Raw genomic sequence first — 24,580 nt, 5'->3', positions numbered from 1 at the left:
AAAAAATGGGAAGGATTAAGCCAGGGTAAGAGGCACGTGCATTACAGGGAACTATATTGAACTTCTCTTTGGGTTAATCTGCTACAAACTTGTTTTCAAGCTTTCTGTGATGTAGGCAAATCATCATATCCTATTTGCTCTGTGTTGGTGAACGTGGGCTTCTGGCCCTTGATTCCTGCTTGTTCCCTGCAGTCTTCCATATGCAGTGTGTTGAATGGTAGCTCCAAGGGTGAGCTGGTGACCCCCACACACTTGATATAAGCTAGTGTTCACCAATACCAGGGCCTGATTGAATACTAAATGATATTTTAATATTAGTATTTGTTGGAGAATACTTTTTTCTGGAGTGGAAAGCTACCAGCAGTGGAGTTCTTTGCCTTTGTATCTCAGAGGAGCTGCCCATCCCTGATTTTAAAAATCCAGTGCATACCTACAGAACCAGCTCAGCCTCCACCTTGCCAGCCACCTAGAGCTGGTTTACCCATTGCCATTAAAAAAAATGCATAAATAAAATTCTAGCATTGCATTGATTTTATGTCTTTCTCACTGATCATTGTTCCCAAAGATTTTATGGTATTGGCACGTGCTGTTTTATGATTTCATAATTTATTCTTTGCCCGATTCTTAAAATGAATTAAGGTAGGAATAAAGGCACTAGGAAAAGATGGATTCGTCACCATAACCTTAACAATGATGAAAAATTTGCTAAACTCAAAGACTCATTAATATGTTTACATATAAACATTTGTTCTCCAATGCATCTAACTTTTTTAATTTTTTAATTGCTTTTATTTTTTAAATATATGACAGCACAATGCATCACAATTCTTATTACACATATAGAACACAATTTTTCATATCTCTGTTTATATATAAAGTATGTTCACACCAATTCATGTCTTCATGAATTGAATGAAGATGAATGAATTGAATGTCATGTCCATCACATTCCACCATCAGTGCTAACCCCCGCCCCCTCCCTTCCTCTCCTACCCCTCTGCCCTATCTAGAGTTCCTCTATTCCTCCCATGCTCCCTCTCCCTACCCCACTATGAGTCAGTCACTTATATCAGAGAAAACATTCACCATTTGTTTTTTTGGGATTGGGTAACTTCACTTAGCATTATCTTCTCCACAGCCATCCATTTACCTGCAAATGCCATGATTTTATTCTCTTTTATTGCTGAGTAATATTCCATTGTGTATATATGCCACATTTTTTAATCCATTCATCTACTGATTTAGTTCCTCAAAACAATGAAATGTAAAATAATGATAAATGATAGAATTTCTTAACTAGTCCCTGTTTTATTGAGCACTCTTAACAACAGTCTCCAAAGGTAGCAGGGTTTTTCATTTCTTCCTCTCTTTCCTTCTGCCTTGATTCACTCATTCATTCAACAAATATTTAATGAATTCTAATGCCATTTTCCTGTAGCTTCCAGTCTCATGAATAGAGGAGGGAAGACAAAATAAAGAAATAAAATGTAATATAGGTTATATGATGAAAATGCTAAGGCAAAGCTGGGGAAAAAGCAGTGGTGGACTCGTAGTACAATTTTTTAATCAATGCTCACAGAAAGCTTCCTGTGAGTAAGTGATATGGAGCTAGAACAGAGGTGGTAAAGGAAAAGATTATGAAGCTATCTGGGAGTAGAGTTCCAGACAGAGCCCCTGAGTCAGGTGTGCCTGACACAGTTAGAGAGCAGCAAGAGAGGTCCCTGTGGCTGGAGCCCAGGGACAAGGTGAGAGGTAGTGGGAAATTTTTTAAAGTCAGCCAAGAAAGGAGCAGTTGTGGACAGGAGTTTGGGAGGATGGCTGAAGAGCATCTAGGGCCTTGTAGTGCCTTGTCAGTGGGATTCTTTTGTTTTGTTTTGTTTTCCTAAGTTCTCAATGGACCTTTATTTAATTTATTTTTTATATGCAGTGCTGAGATTTGAACTCATTGCCTCACACATGCTAGGCAAGTGCACTGAGCCCCAGCCCCAGCCTGTCAGTGGGATTCCTAAGGGATGATGTGAAGATAAGGTTTCCTGCTGTTTGATCAAAATAATAGCAGTCCTGTGTTCTGTTCCCTCTGTGTTACTGCCTCTAAGCATTCCCTTAGCTTTTATTTTCGCCCCCACCAAACTGGACTTTTCTCAGTATTTCCTTTGAAGTTCCTTTTTCCCCAGGACTGACTATGGAGTGGGCTCCACTCTCCCTTTTCTTCCTTTCTTGTTCCCTGAAGATAAGGCTGGCCCTTCCTGTTTTAAGGAATGTGCTCCTAATTGCTAAAGAATAAAACCCATCAGGTTATTTCATGAGATAAATTTAACGAATTTGTACAAATCATTCATACTGCAGAACAGACACACAGTGTTGTGTTGTTTTGGGGTTGAGGTTAGCCTCTCTGTTTTGGGTCTGCCCATTGTTTCCTTAAAAACCAGTATTCATTTCCACCATTGAAGATTAAAAATATTTTTTTAACCCATTCAAATTATTTTATTAAGTGACTCTCATCAACACAACAAAACATGACAGAGAATAATCACCAACCACATTTGCACTTCTGAACTGATGGACAAACCCGAAATAAACAATGGCAAACTGAACTTAGCAGTATTATAAAAATACATAGACATGATCCAGTTGAATTTAGCCCAAGAAAGCAAAGATGATCTCAGACCAGCATATCTGTTAATATATCATTGTGTCAGGCAGAATATAAGACAATGCTATTATAAGGTAATCCCTGTTTTCTCAGTGAGAAGCTTCAAATATTACTTCTGACAACCTGAATAAATAAAATGTTAGAGTTGTTTATAAAACAGTCAACTCTCTGTTTTAAAATAGCTATGCATATGTACGTGGAATCATGTAACAAAAGAAATATTGATCTTAAAATATTTTTCATTCCCACATACTATGAAAATATTTTATTCCACATCTTCCCATGCATTCTTGACACCAATATCTCCATTTTTACAAAAGCCACTTGGAGATATTTAACATTGTCTTCCAGAGCTACCTTCTTCATTTCTGAGGATACTTCAGCCTACAAGTGATATATTAATCAATACATATTTACATTTCAGGAAACTATTTGTCCCTAAAATTGTGTAATGGTGATCTCTACAACAAAACCTTGTTTTATAAATTCATGACCTCCAATTTTTGCAATTATAAGATCATTTCTCAGGTCTCTGTTTTACTGATTATTCCCAGAGATATAATGCATCCTGGTCTCTGTTTTACTGATTATTCCCAGAGACTTCTATAGGTATTCAATACCAATGTGATCAAAATGCTACATAGCAAGCTCTTCAAAATAAAGTAAATTGAGAAGGACACCAGATTATGAAAGATCTTATAAGGAATTAAGTATAAGATGCCTCCTTCTTTTCAGAAGGATAAGTTTTGGGAAAAAGATAAATTTTATCTTACATTCAACCTTTTTCTTTTCTTTTTTTTTTTTTTTTGCACAATAAAGTTTATTTTAAAAGAACATTTAGTTCCCCATGAATTGAGTTCTATATCATGATTCTCATTCCTTAATTTGACATTTGTCTATTTATCAAACATTAAATGCCACATATCTTTGTTTAATAAAGCAACACATTTAAGCATACAAATATTTATTAAAAAATATATTTATAGCTTAAGCCTACAGAAAATATAAACTTTGGCAGTATGCAATGGAGGAAAGAATGTGTTGGGTCAGGATCACCTGTTTCATATAAATGTTGATTGTCACATATAAAAAATATTCTGAAGGGCTAATAGGGATAAAAAACTGGGAAAGATATGTTCTGTATCAAGTTTATATTTTCTGTAAAAATATTTTTTTAAAAGTGTAGTTTGAAGTTATCTTTAAAAACTGGTTGTTCTGCCAGCTGCCAGGTATGGTGGTGCATGGCTGTAATCCCAGCAGCTCAGGAGGCTGAGGTAGGAGAATCACAAGTTCAAATCTAGCCTCAGCAACAGCAAGGTGCTAAGCAACTCAGTGAGACCCTGTCTCCAAATAAAACACAAAATAGGGCTGGGGATGTGGCTCAGTGATTGAGTGCCCCCCCCCCAAAAAAATACCTGGATGTTCTATATGAAGTTCTAGAATAAGCATAACTAATACATGGTAATAGAAATCAGAACCATGGTTGCCAGAACTGTGGTAGGGATTGACAAGGTAAATTTCTGGGTGATGAGAATTCTACTTATAGAACCCAGAAAGGCACACACAGTAAGACTCATAAAACCATATGCAGATCTGTACAATTCACTCTATGTAAATGAACTTCAAGATAAAGAATGTTTTAATTTTTGAGTTAATAGTATTGTTAATTGACAAATCATAATTATATATATTTATGAAGTATGATATGATATTTCAATATATACATATACTATAGAATGATGAAATCAATCTAATTAACCATTACCTCATTTACTTATTATTTTGTATGGTGAGATATTTGAAATTTACTCTTTGTCCTTTTAAAATACACATTACATTATTATTGGCTGTAGTCAACTTGCTGCACAACAGATCTCAAAACTTATTCCTCCTTTCCAATTAAAACTCTGTACCCTGTGATCAACAACTCTCCATTCTCTCTCCCTTTTCCACCTATCTCCCTGCCTCTGGTAACTGTCATTCTACTCTCTATTTCTGTGAGTTCAGCCTTTTTAGATTCCATATGTAAGTGACATCAGTGGTATTTCTCTTTCTGTGCTTAGGTTATTTCATTAGCATAATGTTCTTCAGATTAATCATGTTGTCACAAATGACAGGATTTCCTTATTTTAAAGCTGAATAGTATTCCATTGTGTGTATATAGCACATTTTTTCTGTCTATTTATCTGCTGATGGACCTTATGTGGTTTCCATTTCTTCCATTTCATTTTATTGTTTCCATTATACATAGTGCTACAATGAACACCAGAGTGTAGTATCCCTTCAACATGTTAGTTCCTTTGGATAATGCTCAGAAGTGGGATTACTGGGTCATGTGGTAGTCCTAATCATAGTTGTTGTTTTTTTTTTTTAAGGAAATTCTATATTGTTTTCCGTAATAGCTGTATTCATTTACATTCCTACTGACAATATTGCAAGATTGACCCTTACCCCCACATTCTCATCAATGCTCGTCTTTCTTTTTCATGTATATATATAAATAATTCTAACAGATGCAAGGTGACATCTCACTGTGGTTTTAATTTGCGTTTCTCTAATAATTAGTGATAATGAACATATTTTCATTTACCTATTGGCCATTCATGTGTCTTCTTTTGAGTATCCATTCGGGTCCTATGCCCATTTTTCAATCATGGTTTTGGTTTTCTTATTATTGAGTTCTTTGCGTTCTTATAGATTTTAGATATTAATTCCTTCTTAGGTGTAGGTTTGCAAATATTTTCTCCCATTCTGTGGGTTACTTTCTCCTGATGTCAGCCTATTTGTCTATTTCTGCTTTTGTTGCCTGTGCTTTCAGGATCATATCCCAAAATATCATTGCCCAGACCAATGTAATGAAATGTAATGAAACTTTTCCATGTATTTTCTTCTAGTACTTCTGTACTATTTTCTTCTAGTACTTCTGGATCTTAAATTTAAATCTTTCATCCATTCATTTTTTGTTGATTTTTTTATTCGGTGTGAGAAAAGAATCCAATCTCAATCTTTTGCATGTAGATAACCAATTTTCCCAACATCATTTATTGAAAAGATTGTTTAAAGAAAAGATTAAATGGAGGCCTTACTCGATATTCAGCAAGAGCTGAATAGCACCTGTCTGCTTTGGCTTGGCATATGCTTTCTAGGTTGGCATAGACTCAACTGGTTCACTTCAGAGGTGAATAGAGAGTCTTTCTGCATTTTCATTAACTATCTGACCCCTCATAGGTGGCATTGATTTGTGTTTCCTTCAGTAGATGGTTGGTGTTTGGGTTTCAATTATTAATAAGAAGCAAATCCAAAGAGGCCTCATATGTTTCATAGTAGAGAAAATAGACCTGTCTCTTGGGCAATTTGTGGGTCATACTACAAAGCATAATCCTGAATAACTTGAATCAGTTGAGCAATTCACCTGTATTTCCTTCTCAGATTTTGACAATACTCAAATTCTTAAATTTTGGTCTGTGGATATAACTACCACTTAGTCTGCACGCGCATGGTAGTGGGGATTGAATCCAGGACTTTGCTCATGTTAGGCGGCAAGCACTCTGGCCACTAAGTTATATCGCTAACCCTTTTTAGTTTCTTTTGAGACATAATCAATCTTGCTAAGTTGCCCATACTGGACTTGAATTTGTAATCCTCCTGCTTCAGCCTCCTGAGTAACTGAGATTACGAGTGTGCACCACCACCTCTGGCTCACAATTCCCACTTTTCATTTCAAATGGCAAGGGTCTCCTTTATTTGCAGACTCCTCCTCTAAGAGGATAACAGAAGGTACCTGTTACTTTTGTTATCAGCACTTAACATAGTTTTATTATGTCAGTTACTAAAATAATATTATCTAATGTGGAAATCCTAGAGTATGCAGATAAACAAAAATATAAAAGATCAGTACCTATAATTCCACCATCAACACAGCTTCTGTTTACCATTTCAAATATTTCTTCATACATTTATATATTTCATATTAAAAATGAACGTGATGAATTCTACCCAATGTAAAAATGGACCATAATAACAAATCAGGGGTCAAAGACAACAGAGTAAGCATAAACATTTGTTTTCTCTCTATCCCAGAACTCCATTTAAATGGCTATAAAATTATGCAAGCAAGGAAAACTCTGATATAGGAGAATGATATAGGAAAATATCTAGAAGTAAGTTAGTGATGAAACAGAATCAAGAATTAGAGCAAGGGCTGGGGATGTGGCTCAAGTGGTAGCGCGATCCCCTGGCATGCGTGCGGCCTGGGTTCGATCCTCAGCACCACATACAAAAAAGATGTTGTGTCCGCCGGAAAATAAAAAATAAATATTAAAAAAATTCTCTCTTTTTTAAAAAAAAGAATTAGTGCAAGAAAGACCATGGGTAACTAATTAGAACCAATTTAAAAATTAAAATAAATAAGTAAATAAGAAAGACCATGGGGTTGCAATGGTCTTTATTATTTTCTTATTTATCAATTTTTTTTGATCTTCTAAAAAAAAAAAAAACCCAGAGAAGTGGTGAACTTGGAATTGGCAGAGGCAGAGGACATGCACAACCAGCCAGGTCTGAAGGCACAGAGGTGAATGGAGAGTCTTTCTGCATTAGTTATAGTGAACAAGGGTTTCTGATTATTGACTGTAGGATATGGTTGTGCTTTGATATCCATGAGGATTGGTTCCAACCTCCCCCAATGGATACCAAAATTCATGGATACCCAAGCCCCTTATATAAAATGGCATAGTATTTGCATACAGCCTACACAATCCTCCCAAATGCTTTAACTAAGCTCTATAGTACTTAAAATATCTAATGCATTGTAAATGCTTTGTAAATAGTTATTATCATATATTGTTTAGGGACTAATGATGAGAATAAAAGTCTGGACATGTTCAGGACAGGCACAATTTTTTTTCCAAAGACATTTGATCTGTGTTTGGTTGATTATGGATGTAGAACCAACAAATATGGAAGGCCAACCATAAAGCATTTTCTTCTTGGCATTTGGAAAGATGGTGAGCCCTGGTCTGAAGAGGCTGGTTCTTGCCTCCTCACCCTAAAATAAATTAAACCACCAACAAAGCCCACTCTGGTACACAAAGCTTTCTGATCTCCATTTTGTTCAAAGAAGAACCCTGTCCTAGACACACATACATACAAGACCATGGAGTTGAGGAAAGTGAAACAAATGAGCCAGAATGAAATCCTTGACTTAAAAAGAAAATATACAAATAAGAACCTGATTATGTTATATTATATTAAGGAACATGAAAAATCAAGATAAACAATTACTATCACTAGATAAGAGAAATTTAGGGAAAAGAAAAATCACTTTTTAAAAATCTGAGTACCCTTAAAGTGATTAAAAAGATATTATTTACATACAATAAAAACAGAATGCTATTAAAAAAGAATCAGAATACAAAAGAATAAAGAAAATTTTTATATTATTTTACTTATTTATTTTTTTGACTGTTTTTGTTTGTTGTTGTTGTTGGTTTTGGTGGTGGTGCTGGGGATTGAACCCAGGGCCTTGTGCATGCAAAGCAAGCACTCTACCAACTGAGCTATATCCCCAGCCCTTGATTTTATTTATAATAAAATAATTTATTTCATGACTATCCTGAGCAACACAGCAAGACACTAACTCAAAATAATAATAATTTCTTGGAAAGACTAAAAGATACAGTTTTTGAAACCTTGCAGAATGCATAGCTAAATGACAAAGCTGTAGAGACTGTGCCAGGAATGATAGGAAACAAAGAAACCACCCAGTACGTCTATTAAAGCTTTAGAAATGTACCATAGTGGTGGGGTGGGGGTGCTATTGTATTTAATGTCAAGAATAGAGATGCTAAATATATGGAACAATCCCACACAAATCCCACCCTTAGTCAGCCTTTCACCACTATGATGAAAGGGCCCAACCAGAACAACTGTAGAGTAGGAAAAGTTTATTTGGGGGCTCACAGTTTCAGAGGTCTCAATCCATAGACAGAAGGCTCCATTCCTCTGGTCTCAAGGTGAGACAGGACATCATGGTGGAAGAGTGTGGTGAAGGGAAGCAGCTTACATGGTGATCAGAAAGCTGAGAGAGAGAGTGACTCCATTTGCCAGATACAGATATATACCCCAAGCCATGTCCCAATGCCCGCCTCCTCCAGCTACACTCCCACCACTTCAGTTACCACTTAGCTAATCCCTATCAGAGGATTAATTCACTAATTGGGTTAAACTCTTAAAACCAATCATTTCTCCTCTGAAATTTCTGGCATTATCTTACATGTGAGCTTTGAAGGGGAACACCACATCTAAACCATAGGACACCATAAACACCAAATTCTTTCTCTCTCTCTCTTTTTTTTTTTTAAAGAAATACTGGTTTAGAGTTAAAAATAAACCTACCATAATAACTTATGACAAAAATGATTTTAAGAAAGTGATTTATTTAGAAGAATGGAACTAGAGCTGGGGAGAGGTGGTATTATGGTCATAGCAACAATAAGCTAACTACTATGAAGTGATTCCATAGCCCAGCCTCCCAGATAAGGAAACCAAGGGATAAAAGCTTGTCTACAACACACTGTAGTAGGGTGCCAATTCCTGCCTCCAAACACAATCCTTCTAAACCCCAAACCCAGCATATGGTGTTGCCTTTCTGGATACTAAGCTAGGCACCATTTGGCAGAGGAATTTAAGGTAAGGTAAGAGGATATACGTAGAAGAGGGGGAAAGGCTGGGCACAGCATGAGGCTAAATGCTCTGGCAACTTTGGCCTCTGAAGTCCAAATACACTGAGAATATTCAGTCAGCCATGCCTGGGAGCTGCTACAGGTCAGCTGTGTGCTCTGTGCTCAAGAATAAGAGTCCTGCCTTCGCAGAGCTTATAGGCTCTATTCAAGAGCAGCTTGCACAGATTTTAAGGCCTTTTGCTCTTCCTACATATTGGGCCACTATAATTAATGTTTGTTAATAGGGACAATCAGATAATATATTCTCAGAAGTACAAAGAGAAAGCAGTTTCTCCTATTGCTTTCAGAAATCAGCTGATAAAGTCACAAGTGAAAATCTCCCCCACCCTGGATTATAATTAATAAGGCCTTTGCTATATGCTGTATACTTATTTTAAAAGTTTAAGTTTGTTGCTCTAGGCAGTATAAAAAACAACTTCTTAACAAATAACATTTATTTTTGTTAATTGTTCATGCCAATACCCATGGGGAAGATCTGTGAAAGATAGTAAACTTGACATGTGCTTGCCTATTTGAAATTAAAAGGCTAACGTGCATTATTCAAGTTTTAAATACATAAATTGGCTACTCGGAAAAGATGGATGGATGCCATGAGACTCACTTTCTTTAAGTACCTACAATCCACAGAGACAAATAGTTTTGAAACTTTTAACAATGAAAAGCATTACTGTAGAGGTGAGGGTTCTTAGTTTCAGACTACAGAATCCATGCTGGCTAGTTTAAGCACAAAGAGATTTAAGTGGTATTTTGACAAATTTGCAAAATTCTCTTCTCAGAATCTTGTCACTAGAAACCTTATTTAAAGACCATGAAACATAGAACTGGAAACATAAAAGTGGAGAGTAGAATGGTGTTTGCCAGTAGAAAGGGGACGGGATGATGGGGAAGCATTAGTCAAAATTTCCCTTTAGAAAGAGTAAATCCTAAAGGTTTGTACCACTTAGTACCTGCAGTTAACAGTGCTGCATTGTACACATAAAATTTTACTGAGAAGGTAGATTTTATGTTAAGTGTTCTTATCACAAAATAATAAAACTTTTGGAGATCATGGATATGCACATGCCACATATTGTAAAGTTTTTTTAAAATGGAGATGGTTTCATGGGTGTGTACTTATCTCTAAACTTATCAGTTGTTTTCATTAACTGTGTAGATTTTTTTTAATGTCAACCATATCTCAATAAAGTGATTTAAAAGTAAGTAAATAAAGATGAGAAAACTAAAACCCAGAGAGGCAAGTTATTTTTCCATATTCACTCAACAAGCATTTTTAAGACACTGTACAGCAATGAACTGTACCAGAAGTTCTTTCCTCAGGGACCTCAATCTGTTTTCCCAACAGGTTGTGCATTGTACTCACTACATGAGCTTTAAAAAAATTCGGATTCCAGAATTACTAAGTCAGACCTAGAAATCTTTAACCTCCGTCTGGTTGATTCTGACATGCTACCAGACTTGGGAAGACCAGGTCTAGTTGATCACAGCATGACACTGTAGAGAGCTCAAAGTGGTTTAGAACTCCAACCATCTCATTCAGTGTGGAGAATCTTCCACAAAACCAGGGAGAAGTTCTATTATTACAAAGCAATGAATTCTGTCTCTTAGTTTGAAGTTAAAAAATGTTACTACCATTTTTAACACAACTTTTATTTGTAAATATCTTTGCCTTTAAAATTTGATACATATGGCCTGGGGTTATAGTTCAGTGGTAGAGTACTTGCCTAGCACAGGTAAGGCACTGGGTTTGATCCTCAGCACCACATAATAAATAAATAAAATTAGAGTCTTTCTTAAAAATTTTTTTGATGCATACTTTGAAGAGGGAATAGAGTTTGTGTTTTGAGACTATTTCTGGATAAGTCACTTACTCTCAAGTGAGTGCAGATGAGTCCATTTTCTTACATACTAAGTGGTAGAGTGAAATGGGATGATCTCCAAGGATATTTTCAGATCTAAACACCCAGAATGACAGATGTTATAAATTATTTTTAAATCCCTTCTTTCATGGCTGTGAAAAATGGGACTTAACCCCTCAGTCAGTTTGCCTCATTAGTATTTTTGCTTGAGCACCTCCAGAATTGTCCCTTTAGACCATGTTAGAAGTGACTTTCCTCATATAAGGATTTGTGTAGTTTTGCAACTTAGTGATCTCATCCTTTTAATTCATATACTGTAAGCTCATTATCTGCCATGTCTCTTAATTTCTTTGCCTCTCTGCTTCTGATAAGGTGGTGGTTATTGATAGCCTTTATGGCTTTAATTATTTAATCATTGTTGATGAAAATAAGCAGAACCAACAAGGAGATTTCATAATATGAGAACAGGATGTTTTACTATTACATCCTCTTCTTTTCTTTCCCAGTTGAGACATTCTGAGCTGTGAAACAGATCTCTCTAGGAGGACACAGATTATAGCCAGGGTTGTAGAACCTCAGAAATATTTGAGAAATCTCTCTTTACTGTGTCTCTTTCTAATCTACAGGAGTTATGGTTGCCAGATTTAGCAAAGAAAAATACAGAATACCCAGTTAAAGTTGAGGTAAACAAAGAATAAATTTTTATGTCACATGTAATATTTGGTACATATTTATACTAAAAAATATGCTTATCTAACATGCAAATTCTACCAAACATCATGTACTTTCTCTGAACCCTATGGAGAAAATATGTCCTAATGCTTTCCTGATTCCATCTAATGTTTGAGATCTAAATTGCATTGAGATTTTCTCTGAATGAAATGGCCTTCAATTAAGGCTGCATTTGCCTCAGACTCAGGAGACAGTGAACTGCCCATCTATATAGAATTCCCTTTTTATGTGAGAACGTAAGTACAGAAGCAAGACTTGCTTGAGAAACCCAAGCTAAATAATTCCTCTTTGTAATTTTGTATTAAATATTTCAAAAACACACAAGTAAAGATACTGATACAATGCATTGTACACTATTTACATTGTATTCATATTTTTCCTTTTTGTTTGTTTGGTAGGGTTGATAGCTGGGTGGATCGGTATGAGTTTTTATTTTGCCATCTCCTAAGTCACTAATTTAGAACCTTGGGTGCACAGTAGCATCACCTGAGAACTTTTTAAACTTTAAATCTCTGCCTGCTTTTCAGACCAAGTAAGACAGAATCCCTGCCTGTAGAGGTAGGCATCAGTAGTAGTTAAATCTGCCCACATCACTCCACTGTGCAACCAGGACTGAGAACCAATGCCCTCAGTGAAAATAGCAGATTCAGAGAAACATTTTTACTGCTACAGCATGCCCCTATGTTTAAAATTCCTCTTCAAAACTGATTTCATGGACTTCTCAGTACGTTTACTATTTTTACCATATTTATTATTTTATGTTGCATTACTCTATTATGTCATATATTATAAAGTTTTTTTTAAAATAATCTAATCTGGCTTTAATTGTGTCACTGATTCATTATTAATTTCCTAAAATCTGTCATTTGCTTTTGTTTTCAAATGCTGCTTGGTGATTGTCTTGTCTCTTTCATATCTGTTTCTCTGTCTCTCTTAGGTTATAAACTGGCGGTTCTCCATTTAGATTCCTCACTAGAATCATGTCAGGATGCTTTAAGAAACAATGCCTGGGCCTTGCCTCCTAAAGGCTGTCTAATGAACAGGTTGTGTGTGGAACCTGGCTCTAGTGTTTTAGTGTCTGAGGAGAGTCCAGTCTAGCCACAGTTGAAAGCCAGCATTTTAAGTGTCAAGTGCCTGTCTTCCTGGTCATCTGAATTTCTTGGGAACTTTAAAAAAAAAAAAAAAATAATAAAATAAAATTAAATTAAAAAAAATATATATATATATATATATATATATATATATATATATATATATATATATATATATATATATATATATATAAAATTGTTCCGGTTAATGAAATGAAATGAAGTTTAAGGTTCTAGGAGAAAAACAGGGGTGGCAAGTACTCTTCAGATTAATGGGTGTAAATGAGAGATTCCTGATGTTGGGGCTAGCTAAAGAACTCTTGACAATAAAAATAAGGATGTCTAATATTTATTTCTGCTGCTGTATTTCAGTGTATTAAAATGGTTCCTAGGAGTGGGCATAAAAGTCAGATGACGGGTGTCCACCCAGTCTTGCTAATCTAAAACAAAAAATGTATAATCTTTATCAGATTCTGATGCAAAGTCCTTCTTCCCCAGACTGTCATTCCTGCCTTGGCTCGTTTATGCTGGTAAAACAAAATGCCAAGACTTGAGTCATTTATAAACAATATAAATTTATTTCTCACAGCTCCAGAGGCCAGGAAGTCCAAGATCAAGTTGCCCACCGATGAGGGCCCGGTCTCTCCACCTCCAAGATGGCACCTTATTGCTGCATCACCTGGAGGGGAGGGACACTGTGTCCTCACCTGACAGAAGGGACAAAAAGGGACAGGATCCCTCCATCAGGCTCTTTTATAAGGCCACCTAATCCCGTTTATGAGGGCCGAGTCCTTCTGGCTCAATCCCCCCTATAGGCCACACATCTTCATTGCATAGACAATTAAGTTTCAACACAAATTTTAGAGATGACAGAAACATTCAAACCACAGCATTTAAATACCATTCTTGGTGGTACTTGGTCACATTGGCTTTTAGCATATAATTTTATTTGAGGCTCTTGAATTTTCAGTCTTTTTGGGCATATGCATTTATTTTGCATTCTGCTTTGTGGCCAGTTGCACAAGACTGGTTTCACTTTGGTGAAAACCTGACTTTTCACCATGAGGAAGTTTCATTGACATTAGTGACCCAATGCCATAGGCGCCACCCAAAACTAACCATGCATTTGTTCGCCCGGCTCCTCTGCTTTTGACTTCCTTCTGCTGGGAATATTGGGTTGTGCAACTTTTTTTTAATAGACATAATACCTTTGTTTTGTTTATTTTTATGTGGTGCTAAGGATAGAACCCAATGCCTCACACATGGCTAGGCAAGTGCTTTACCACTGAGCCACAACCCCAGCCCAAGGGTTGTGTGCTTTTTATTATTAATATATAGTTCAACGGTTAAGATAGGCACAAAGAATCATGTAGCAAACAACAGTTTACTTACCACTCACCACAATAAAATCTTATGTTTGCTCTAATTATGCCAGTTCTTTTTACAGTCTGAACATTGTCAATAACAGTTAGTCGGAGCTCTCTGACTATCCCTCCCTAGTCTCATTCCCCTTCTCTCCAGAAGTAACACCATCTGGTCTTACTGTTTACCATTGTCACAAATGCTTTTGTACTTTTGTACTTTTATACACACACACACACACACACACACACACATATATATATATATATATATATAAAATATATACTGCTATAACAACATACACTTTTTCTTTGTAAGTTTTTTATTGTAATTGCATCCTCTATATATCTATTGTACCTTACATTTTTATTGAAAATATTTTTTTAGTTGTAGATGGACACAATAACTTTATTTTGTTTATTTTTTTTAATGTGGTGCCTCATACCTGCAAGGTAAGCACTGTACCACTGAGCCAAAACCCCAGCTCCAAAATTAAGTTTTTGAGATTGATTGATAATGATGTATAGATTTATTTTCTTTCTTTTAACAACTGCATAGAGTTCAATTTATGAATACACCAAAATATATTTTTTATTGTATACAAGTAGACATTTGGGTTTTTACCAATTGTTTACTGTCATGAAACCATGTGAATATTCTTATATGTATCTCCAGGTACACAAATATGTTAGATTTTTATTCCTCAATTATTTATTTTATTCAAATAAGAGATATTCACTATGTAGCAAGGAAAAAATATCAACCATTCTAATAGTCTAACACTTGACAATATTATCACCTTTAAAACAACATTATACTAATGTGCTAAAGTTTTTATTTGTGACCTCACAGGGACTTCCATCATGGAGACATGAACATCCAGTCTGAACCATAGAATAATTTGAGGAGTAATCAAATATAAGCATGGAATTGGGAAAGGAAGCTGATACACCTTCTGGAAATTGGGTATCAATTTAAGTGCAGTCTTACTCTCCATTCTGTTTACTTGACATAAACAGATGGCCAGCATTGGCCTGACTTACAGTTCCCCTTAATATGAACTAGAGACAGCATTAGCCACTGAACTTAGGATGAGCTTTTGTTGAAAGTACACTTGTTGCTTTGGGAGGAAATAAATCACGTTTATGTTTGTATTGATTATGACTTTATTCTACTTATTAGTGCCTACTGTATACAGGATAATGTGTTGGGTGCCCTGGATGTCTAAGAAGTCCTCAGAACTTAGGAATACTGTGAGGAAGATGCTTAGGAGCAGTAGGACTTTGGCATCTGACATGAAGCTTTAATTTTCTTCCTTAGTGACTCTCAAGAAATGCTTGTCTCCTGCTGTTAATAAATAATTTTGGAGTACTATGGATCATGCTGAAGAAAATGAAATCCTTGCAGCAACCCAGAGGTACTATGTGGAAAGGCCCATCTTTAGTCATCCAGTCCTCCAGGAAAGACTACACACGAAGGACAAGGTTTCGGATTCTATTGGTGATAAACTGAAACAGGCATTCACGTACGTTGTGTTCCAATCTGCTCCCTTTATTGTGTGGTTCCACCGTGAAGTGAAGGGAGAGTGAATTGTGAGCACTTCTGATGTGCAAAGCCAGCCACAGCAGTTCAGTGTTAGACATAGGATGGAACTTGGGCTTCATCATGGATGTCACCATGTTTATTTTACTTTTACGATGCCTTACTTTTGTGTCAAGTTTTACCCAAATGACCCACTTTCTAATTCTCCACCCACTGCTGAAATATCCACCTCTTCCGTCTGTCTCCCAGAATGTCCAGGCCTCTGTCTTTTCCCCCACTGCTGACTCTGACCCTATTTAGCAACACCTTGAATCATCAGTTGTGAATGTTTCTTTCTCACTCATGGATATGAGGAAGAGAAAATGTCACACTGTGAACTCTGCAGAGATATTCCTTATTTATAACTTTGTTTCTGTCTTTATATTCACAGCTGTACTCCTAAAAAAATAAGAAATATCATTTATATGTTTCTGCCCATAACTAAATGGTTGCCAGCATATAAATTCAAGGAGTATGTGTTGGGTGATTTGGTCTCAGGCATAAGCACTGGAGTGCTTCAGCTTCCTCAAGGTTAGTAGAATATCTTTCTTTTCTTTTGTTGTTGTTGTTTTTCTTCTTTTGTTTCCCTTGCTATCATCTCCTTGAACAGTTATTTGACCCTTTTCCATCATGATTGCAAATGTATGGTTTTTATCAGATCACTTTTATAACTTTTACCTTCCTAACGGATTTCTTCAGAAACTTTACCCTTTAAAAGCCCCAGAAGTATTCATAGCAGAAAATGGTGGTTCTATTTTGCAAATCAGTAAACTGATTTGGCATTACCTTGCTAAGTCAATCAACATTTTGTTGTGGTTGTTATTAAAGTTTTTGACTTCTAAGTCCATGCTCTAATTACAAGGGATCATGATATACTATGATTTTATATTTGATATAAGAACTTAACAAAATATCAATTTATTCATTCCAGTGGCTTGGCATAGACAAAGGTAATAATGACTTCAACAGGTTCTAAGTTAGCTGGTCAAAAATCCATTACCTTCCTAGACAGTTTCCCGAAAATTAATTTCTAATGATTTTTTTTCTTTTTCTTTTTCTTTTCTTTCTTTCTTTCTTTTTTTTATTGGTACTTGGGATTGAATTGAGGGGTACTTTATTACTGAGCTACATCCCCAGCTCTTGTTATTTTTTTTTTTTTTGAGACAAGGTCTTATTGAGTTCTTAGGGCACTGTTAAGTTGCTGAGACTGCCTCGAAGTGAGATCCTCCTGCCTCAGCTTCTCAGTTCACTGGGATTATAGGTGTACACCACTTTTCCTGGCCCCAAAATTAATTTCTAAGAAAAATGCTTCCTCTAACAATCAATTGTTGAGTTTAAAATTTTTCAAGTGGTTGATTTGCCACATATATTAAATCTATTGAAATCTTAGAAAGGTAGAGGATAGTTTCCTATACCCATTTGGCACCATCACCCCCCAAGAATGCAAAAACGGACAGATTCAAAGGCAGGGGCCAGGGTAGGGTAAGGAGAAGATAAAACCTCAGCACCTGCAATGGCATACAGAAGTTTAGGATGTGCCTCCAGGAAACCTAATAAACTCATACTCAAAGAAATCCAAAGGATTTTGCCTATTTGGGTTTTCACAGTCATCTCACAAGCTCATTTTTAATCAATTGTCTTTCTTCATCTTGGACTAGGGTGATGGCTATAAAAATGGAAACAACTGGGGGCTGGGGCTGTAGCTCGGTGGCAGAGCACTTGCCTTGCACATGTGTGGCACTGGGTTCAATCCTCAGCGCCACATAAAAATAAACAAAATAAAGATATTATGTCCATATATAACTAAAAAAATATTTTTAAAAAATGGAAACAACTGGAAAACTGTGTGATATGTATTCTGTAAGTAAGATCAGTAAGACTAGCTGTTTAGTGAGAATGAGGGAGGAAGGATTGTCAAAGATAGTTTTAAGGTTTCTGGGCTATTGAGTTGGATGAGGGGATAATAAGGAAGAGGAATAGTCAAGATGACTCCCAGGTTTCTTTTACTGAGGGATGGAAGGATGGTTGCAGAATAATAAAAATCACAGGAATGGAATTGAAGGGTAAGTTTGAACTTGTGCATTTTAAGATACTTGTGAGATAGACAATTGGATATTTCAAGTTTATATTCAAATGTGACAAACTTAAAAAAAGAGGCATGCCTAGAGAATCTTTGACAGATTAAAGAGCATTTAAACCACAGCAAGAGACAAGGGCACCTAGGGAGAGAATGTGAAGTGAAAAGAGAAGAGAACTAAGAACACATTCTGTCCAGCATTAAAGGCCAAATAGAGAAGGAGGACTCAGCAGAAGAGACTGAAAAGAAGAGTATCTGGATCAGAAAGGAAAACCAGGAGCATATGTGATATTTCAAAAAGAAGGAACCTATTTCAATACATGGAATGATCCAGCAGATGCTGCTAAGAGGTATAGATTATCTACAATCAATTTTCTATTGAAAAGCTATTTTTGCCCATCATAAATCAATGAAGACAGATAAATATGACAAACAAAATATTAAAAAGATAGAAATCTAAGATAAAGTAAATTTACTGTGATTGAAAAATGATTTAAATATCTGAAAGAATTTTTTGGTTAAGCATGGCAGATAGAATCACTGTTTTGTCTTCATTCAAAATTCTGCTAAAATATCAGTAAAGGAAGGAGAAGTGGTATGAACCAGCCTGGACAAAGAGAATGGGAGAAAGGATATAGTGGACCTGGTGGGGGTGGAAAAAAAAAAAAAAAAAAAAATATATATATATATATATATATATATATATATATATATATATATATATATATACAATTGAAAACTGAAGGGAGGAAGCTGAAATCTGAAATTTATTAACCTACCCCACAGAACCCTGGGAGTGTGGAGGCTCCAAATATTGTCAAAGCTGAGAGCCAGGCAGAAGGACAAGAGCAAGATAATTGGCTGAATGTCTGTGTTATAAATAGCACATAGGCACTCCGGTGCCCACCCTATGCCATGCAAGGAATGATAAGGTGATGACACCTAGAGCTGTCAGGAGGATTAAATGAAAGTCTGCATGTTCAGCTGTAAGCCAACAAAGGCTCTTCCCTCACCCTGCTCAGCTCTAAAGTGCCTACAAAAAAAGACATAGCCCATGGCAGATGGGGAACTCTCCCCAGAGGAAAAACAGAGTGACAGCTGGAGGACCCCCAATGAAGAGATTATCTGGCCACCCAGTTGCACAGCAATAAAACTCATTGGTAAAAAAAGCAAGCCAATATATATTAAGCTTCAAGAAAGACCAAACCATACACAGAGAAGGAATTTATCAGAAACAGAAATGATGGAGAGGATAAAATTAAGAAGTTTAAAACTATTGTATCTTTAAAGAAATATAAAAGCATGTTGAATCCATGAGACAAGGACAGGAGTCTATTTTAAAAAAAAACATCAGATAATAAAAATGAGCTCATAGAAATTAAAAATATGATATCTAGAATAAAACATTTAAATGGAGGATAAAGAAAAGGAAATATCTTGGCAGTAGAGATAAAACACAAATAAATGAAACAAGTTTTTTAAAAAATAAATATCAGAGAATCAAGCCTAATGTTCTATCATGTCTAATAGGACTTATAGAAAGAAAGTAGGGTGAAATAAAAAGGGAAGAAATTATCAAAGAGCAATTCCAAAAATTGAAGTACATGAGTTTTCAGACAGAGAAATCATTAAGTACCCTGCAGACAAAAATGGAAAATAATTGAAAACAAGGCACATCACAGCAAAACATCTGAATACCAGGGATAAAAAGAAGAAAGCATCACTTTCTATAAAAGAAACGGAAACCCATGCAATTATGATATAAGTAATGTGAAACTGAAAGGTAGATAATAGAATAGAAAGTTAATAGTTTATATCTAAAATTGATAAACTGGGAAATAACAATATAAACATTTTACTTAAAACAAGGTTTGTCAAGCCTGTCCCTTTTACGTATTGTGGGAACTATCTTGTGAATTTATAGGATGATTGATAGTATCGCTATCTAACCCTATATGGTAGCAGAATTCCTCATCATGATAAAACAGAATATCTCCAGAGTTTGCCATATGTTATTGATGGTGGTGATTGGGGGTGGGGGGCACCAAAAGCAATCTCCAATGAAAGCTGCTGATTTAGGAAAATGAAGAAAAATAGCAGAAAAACAGGATAGAGTTGGAAGTGATTGCTAGCCTGAGCAACACCTGGAGGGAGAGTAGTTCTTTGTTGTTGTTGTTATTGTTGTTTTCTTCAAAACATAACAGTGCATTAAGTGATTTTTCTAGTTGCCCTAGAAATTCAGCTGAGCTCCCAAAGCTACAAAAACTGGTGTTTACTGCCTACCCATTGGAGGGATGCCAGACCATCTATGCAAAACTATGAGTGAATGACACCCAAACTCTTTTATTCTGCAACAGAATATATGAGGAGAAGAGGAGACTGATATAAGATGGGAATGAGAAATTTCTAAAGACCCTATATATTTTCCTTCCATCTAAAAGCAAGAAAGAAGGATGACAAGAGTGCTACTCAGAGCATTGGGCAATGTCCCCAGAGTTTGTGGAGACTGCTTCCTAATCCTACTTATCTAACTTCTCTAAAAAATAGTCTCTTTTTTAAAAATCTGGAAATCAACCTACACATGGACATTTCTAGCAACTTTATTCATAATTGCCAAACCTTGGAAGTAACCAAGATGTAATCTCTTTTAGTAGACTAATAGGTAAATAAACTGGTACATCCAGATAATGGAATATTATTCACCACTAAAATGATATGAGCTGTCAAGCCACAAAAAGAATGGAGAAAGCTTAAATGTATTTCTAAGTGAAGGAAGTCAATCTGACATAGCTACATACAGTGTGATCCCAGCCACATGACATTCTAGAAGAGGCCAAAACCATGAAGACGGTAAAAAGATCAGTGGTGCCAGGGTTTTATGAGGAAGGAGGGATAAATAGGCAGAGCACAGAAGATTTTTAGGTCAATGAAACCATTGTGCGTTATACTACAGTGGTGGATACATGTCATTACATATTTGTATAGAATGTACAACACCAAGAGTGAACCCTAATATAAGCTTTGGGTATAACAATGCTTCAGTATAAGTTTGTCATTTGTCACAAGTGTACCTCTCTGATGGGGGATATTGGTGGTGGGGGAAGCTATGCCTGTGTAGGAATGGGGGAAATCTCTGAGCATTCCATTCAATTTGTTATGGATCTAAAGCTTCTCTAACAAATAAGTTCATTTTTTTTAAAGAAAAAAAGAGTCACAGGTAAAAGATGGTGTGAAGTCCCTGGGACAGCAGAATGAAGAGAGTGAGTCTTCTAGTAGATATGACCTGTACTGCTAAAGTTTCTGGGGGTCAAGGACCAAGCTTTCCCATTGAAAAACTGGGGACCCTGGAGGGTAACCCAGCTTGGCTCCTTTCAAGGTGCTGCCCAAGAAGCCCGCCCACAGGATGAGCAAGTGCCAGCAGAAAGAACCTGGATGACTATATCTTAGGGAGCCAGGGGATGAATCCAAGGGTCAGGTGGAGGGGCACCATATAGGCCAGGGAATGGAACAGTGGGTTCCCAATATCAAAGGGATCTCCACAAACCCACAATAATGGCCCAGTAGAAAAAGAGCTGACATTTGTGCACCAACACCAGACTACAACTGCACCCATCAAGTCAAATAAGATTCTTTTCCCTGCTCTTTTCTAATTTGTGAAAGAATAAAGCAGAAAACATCCACCTAATGGCAAAGCAGAGATGACAAGGAAAACTGTCTCAGCCCTGACTCCGTAGGTACAGGATTTCGTGCAGGATTGGGGTGGAAGGGTGGGCAGGTAAGACACATCAGCTTCCATTAAGATGCTCATCAGATAGAACCAAGAGAAAAGTCCATATGATCCCTTGTTTTCTAATGGTCTCCCATTTCTCTGGCTCTCAACCCCACAGGCTTAGCCTTCGCAATGCTGGCAGCTGTGCCTCCGGTGTTCGGCCTGTACTCTTCATTTTATCCTGTTATCATGTACTGTTTTCTTGGAACCTCCAGACATATATCCATAGGTAAAAGCTTACACTTGACATTCTACAATCTTTCTTTTTTGGATTTCCAAGCTTTGCAATATGCCAAGGAAATAGTGTCATAGAACATCCACTTTGTGGTAACTTTTGATTCTGAATATACAACAGGTGCTTTTAAAAATAGACTCCTCCCAAGATTTCTAGGATTAAAAAGTTTTCTTTTTATCTTGGGAAAATTTAAAAGGACAAGTTTCTTGTATAAAAGAGCAATTGTTGAAACCTGTGAAATAAGGTAAATGTTTTTTTTTTCCTAATACAATTTGCTTGTGTCTGGTTTTCCTTCTTTATGTTAATAGTGGTATTTCGAGCTTGTAATGGCTATGCATGTATATCACTTTCATCATATTCTAGGCTCTGAGTTGTACATGTTTTCTCTTTAATGTATTTAAGATCAGATGTATATAAAGTTCATCAAAGTAGTGGTAGTCCTTAAGACCACCACAGTGTTTTAGATATCTATTATAGGGGTGAGAAATGCTCCCAAAATTTAGCAGGTTATATTCTGTTTTTAAAAATAAAAGTTTTAAAAATAAATTTAATACTTAAGAATAAATAAACAGAAAGCATGAAAAACAATGATTTTATTACCTCTCACAGTTCCTCTGCGTCAGGACCTGGGAAGAGGTTGTCTGGGTAATTCCTCCTCTCTCCCTTCTTCCTTCCTGTCTACTCCCTTTCGTCCCATCTCCTCTGTGTAGTCCTAGGAGTTCTCCACCTGGGCTGGTTGGAGCTTTCTTACATGGTGACCCAGGCTCCAGCATAAGTTTGACAGCTCTCAGGGGGAACCAGCATCACCTTTTATCACCTAGCTTCCAAAGACACACAGTGTGATTGCTGCAGCATTCTATGGGTTACTAGTAAGTTATAAGGCCACCCAGCTTCAAGGGGAGAGCAACTAGATTCCACCTCTTGGCTGGGAATTGTCAAGGTATTGGAAGAGCCTGTGGGATGGGAGATATTGTTGTGGTCACATTTGGAAGCACAGTTTGCACACACACCAGGCACAGAGTGCTACAGCAGGTCAGGGCAGTCTTTGTCCAAGGATGACTAATTGACCTCACCTGTGTCTCTTGACATACTGGCAATAATCATATCAGATGCACTGGAGAGAGTTTTCATGTACCCCCTGAATAAGGATCATATGTGTTCATCACACCTGATACACTGAACAATTTCCTAAAGCCCCTGACAATGGTCATTCATGTTTCATCATTTCAGGTCCTTTTGCTGTTATTAGCTTGATGATTGGTGGTGTGGCTGTTCGATTAGTACCAGATGATATAGTCATTCCAGGAGGAGTAAATGCAACCAATGGTACAGAAGCCAGAGATGCCTTGAGAGTAAAAGTTGCCATGTCTGTGACCTTACTTTCAGGAATCATTCAGGTGAGACTAGAAAACGGGGAACTGGACTCTGACTTGTTCATCTAGTATATGTTGAACCCTCTTGGCTACTTACTAGTAAGCAAAAGAAACCATGTAGTAGGGAAAATCTTACTAGGATAAACTTACTATGTGGTGGAATAATCTTACTATGGGGTGGGCAGGGCCAACCAGTAAAACTCGAGAACTCAGGGTTTATAGAGTTCAGACCCTATAAACTGCATGCCTTATTGACAACTAGGAGTGACAAGCAGGCTTCAGTTGGGGACTTTAGAAGTTCCAAAAGCAAGATAAATTTGAAACAGTAGGATTGGTTCATAAGGAGAAGAGGACATTCCTTATCTGCTTGGAAGGAATGACTGTGATGCCTGACTAAGCATGTCCCTAGTTCAGTAGACAGGGAAAGCACTGTGACCACTGCCCCTTGGGGCTCCAAGCCACTCCACGTCTCCCATGGTTTTCTCTATAACCAGTGATTAATTTGTTAGCTACTGAACTGCTGCAGTTGCAAGTCTGTAATGACAGAAAGTGTTCCAGAAAGAATTTTTATGTTTCTGTTGATCATAATTTCCTAACCTATCATGTGATTTATTTCTTTCTTTGTCTTTTAAAAAAATACAACAACAACAACATAGTTTTGCCTAGGTGTCTGTAGGTTTGGATTTGTGGCCATATACCTCACAGAGCCTCTGGTCCGGGGGTTTACCACTGCGGCAGCTGTGCATGTCTTCACGTCCATGTTAAAATACCTGTTTGGGGTTAAAACAAAGCGGTACAGTGGCATCTTTTCAGTGGTGTATGTAAGTAAGCAACTTCTGATTTGGAGGTACTGGTTTTCCTTCTTTATTTTTCTTCCTCATCTTTTATCTTCAAGGTTTCTTTTTCTTTTTTTAAATTTTTATTATTTTTTTATTTTCAAGGATTTCCATAAAAGGAAAAGGACTTAGACATTTTGAGGCTTTCTTTTTTAAAAAAATATTTTTAGTTGTCAATGGACCTTTATTTTTTTTAATTAGTTTATATGTGGTGCTAAGAATCGAACCCAGTGCCTCACACATGCTAGGAAAGCGGTCTACCACCGAGCCATAAC

The 24,580-nt window shown here is 36.6% G+C and overlaps 1 protein-coding gene and 1 non-coding gene across 2 annotated transcripts in view; one reads left to right on the top strand and one right to left on the bottom strand.

The window, feature by feature from the left end:
* The window catches only part of Slc26a5 (solute carrier family 26 member 5), a 50,282-nt gene that overhangs the window by 4,927 nt on the left and 20,775 nt on the right, over positions 1–24,580 (top strand). The window contains exons 3-7 of the mRNA XM_046464139.1: positions 15,755–15,959; positions 16,407–16,546; positions 21,980–22,090; positions 23,327–23,493; positions 24,126–24,290. Coding sequence (XP_046320095.1) covers positions 15,808–15,959; positions 16,407–16,546; positions 21,980–22,090; positions 23,327–23,493; positions 24,126–24,290 — 735 coding nt within the window. The 5' untranslated portion in view covers positions 15,755–15,807. The remainder of the gene's footprint in view (positions 1–15,754; positions 15,960–16,406; positions 16,547–21,979; positions 22,091–23,326; positions 23,494–24,125; positions 24,291–24,580) is intronic.
* On the bottom strand, positions 8,146–8,218 carry Trnaa-ugc (transfer RNA alanine (anticodon UGC)). Its single transcript has one exon. It is a non-coding gene; the product is annotated as a tRNA-Ala (tRNA).

The sequence above is a fragment of the Marmota monax genome, unplaced genomic scaffold, assembly GCF_021218885.2.
Source record: "Marmota monax isolate L192 unplaced genomic scaffold, Marmota_monax_Labrador192_F-V1.1 WCK01_AAM20220418_F8-fsc00065, whole genome shotgun sequence".
Taxonomy (NCBI): Eukaryota; Metazoa; Chordata; class Mammalia; order Rodentia; family Sciuridae; genus Marmota; species Marmota monax.
This window is presented reverse-complemented; position numbering and strand designations above follow the sequence as displayed.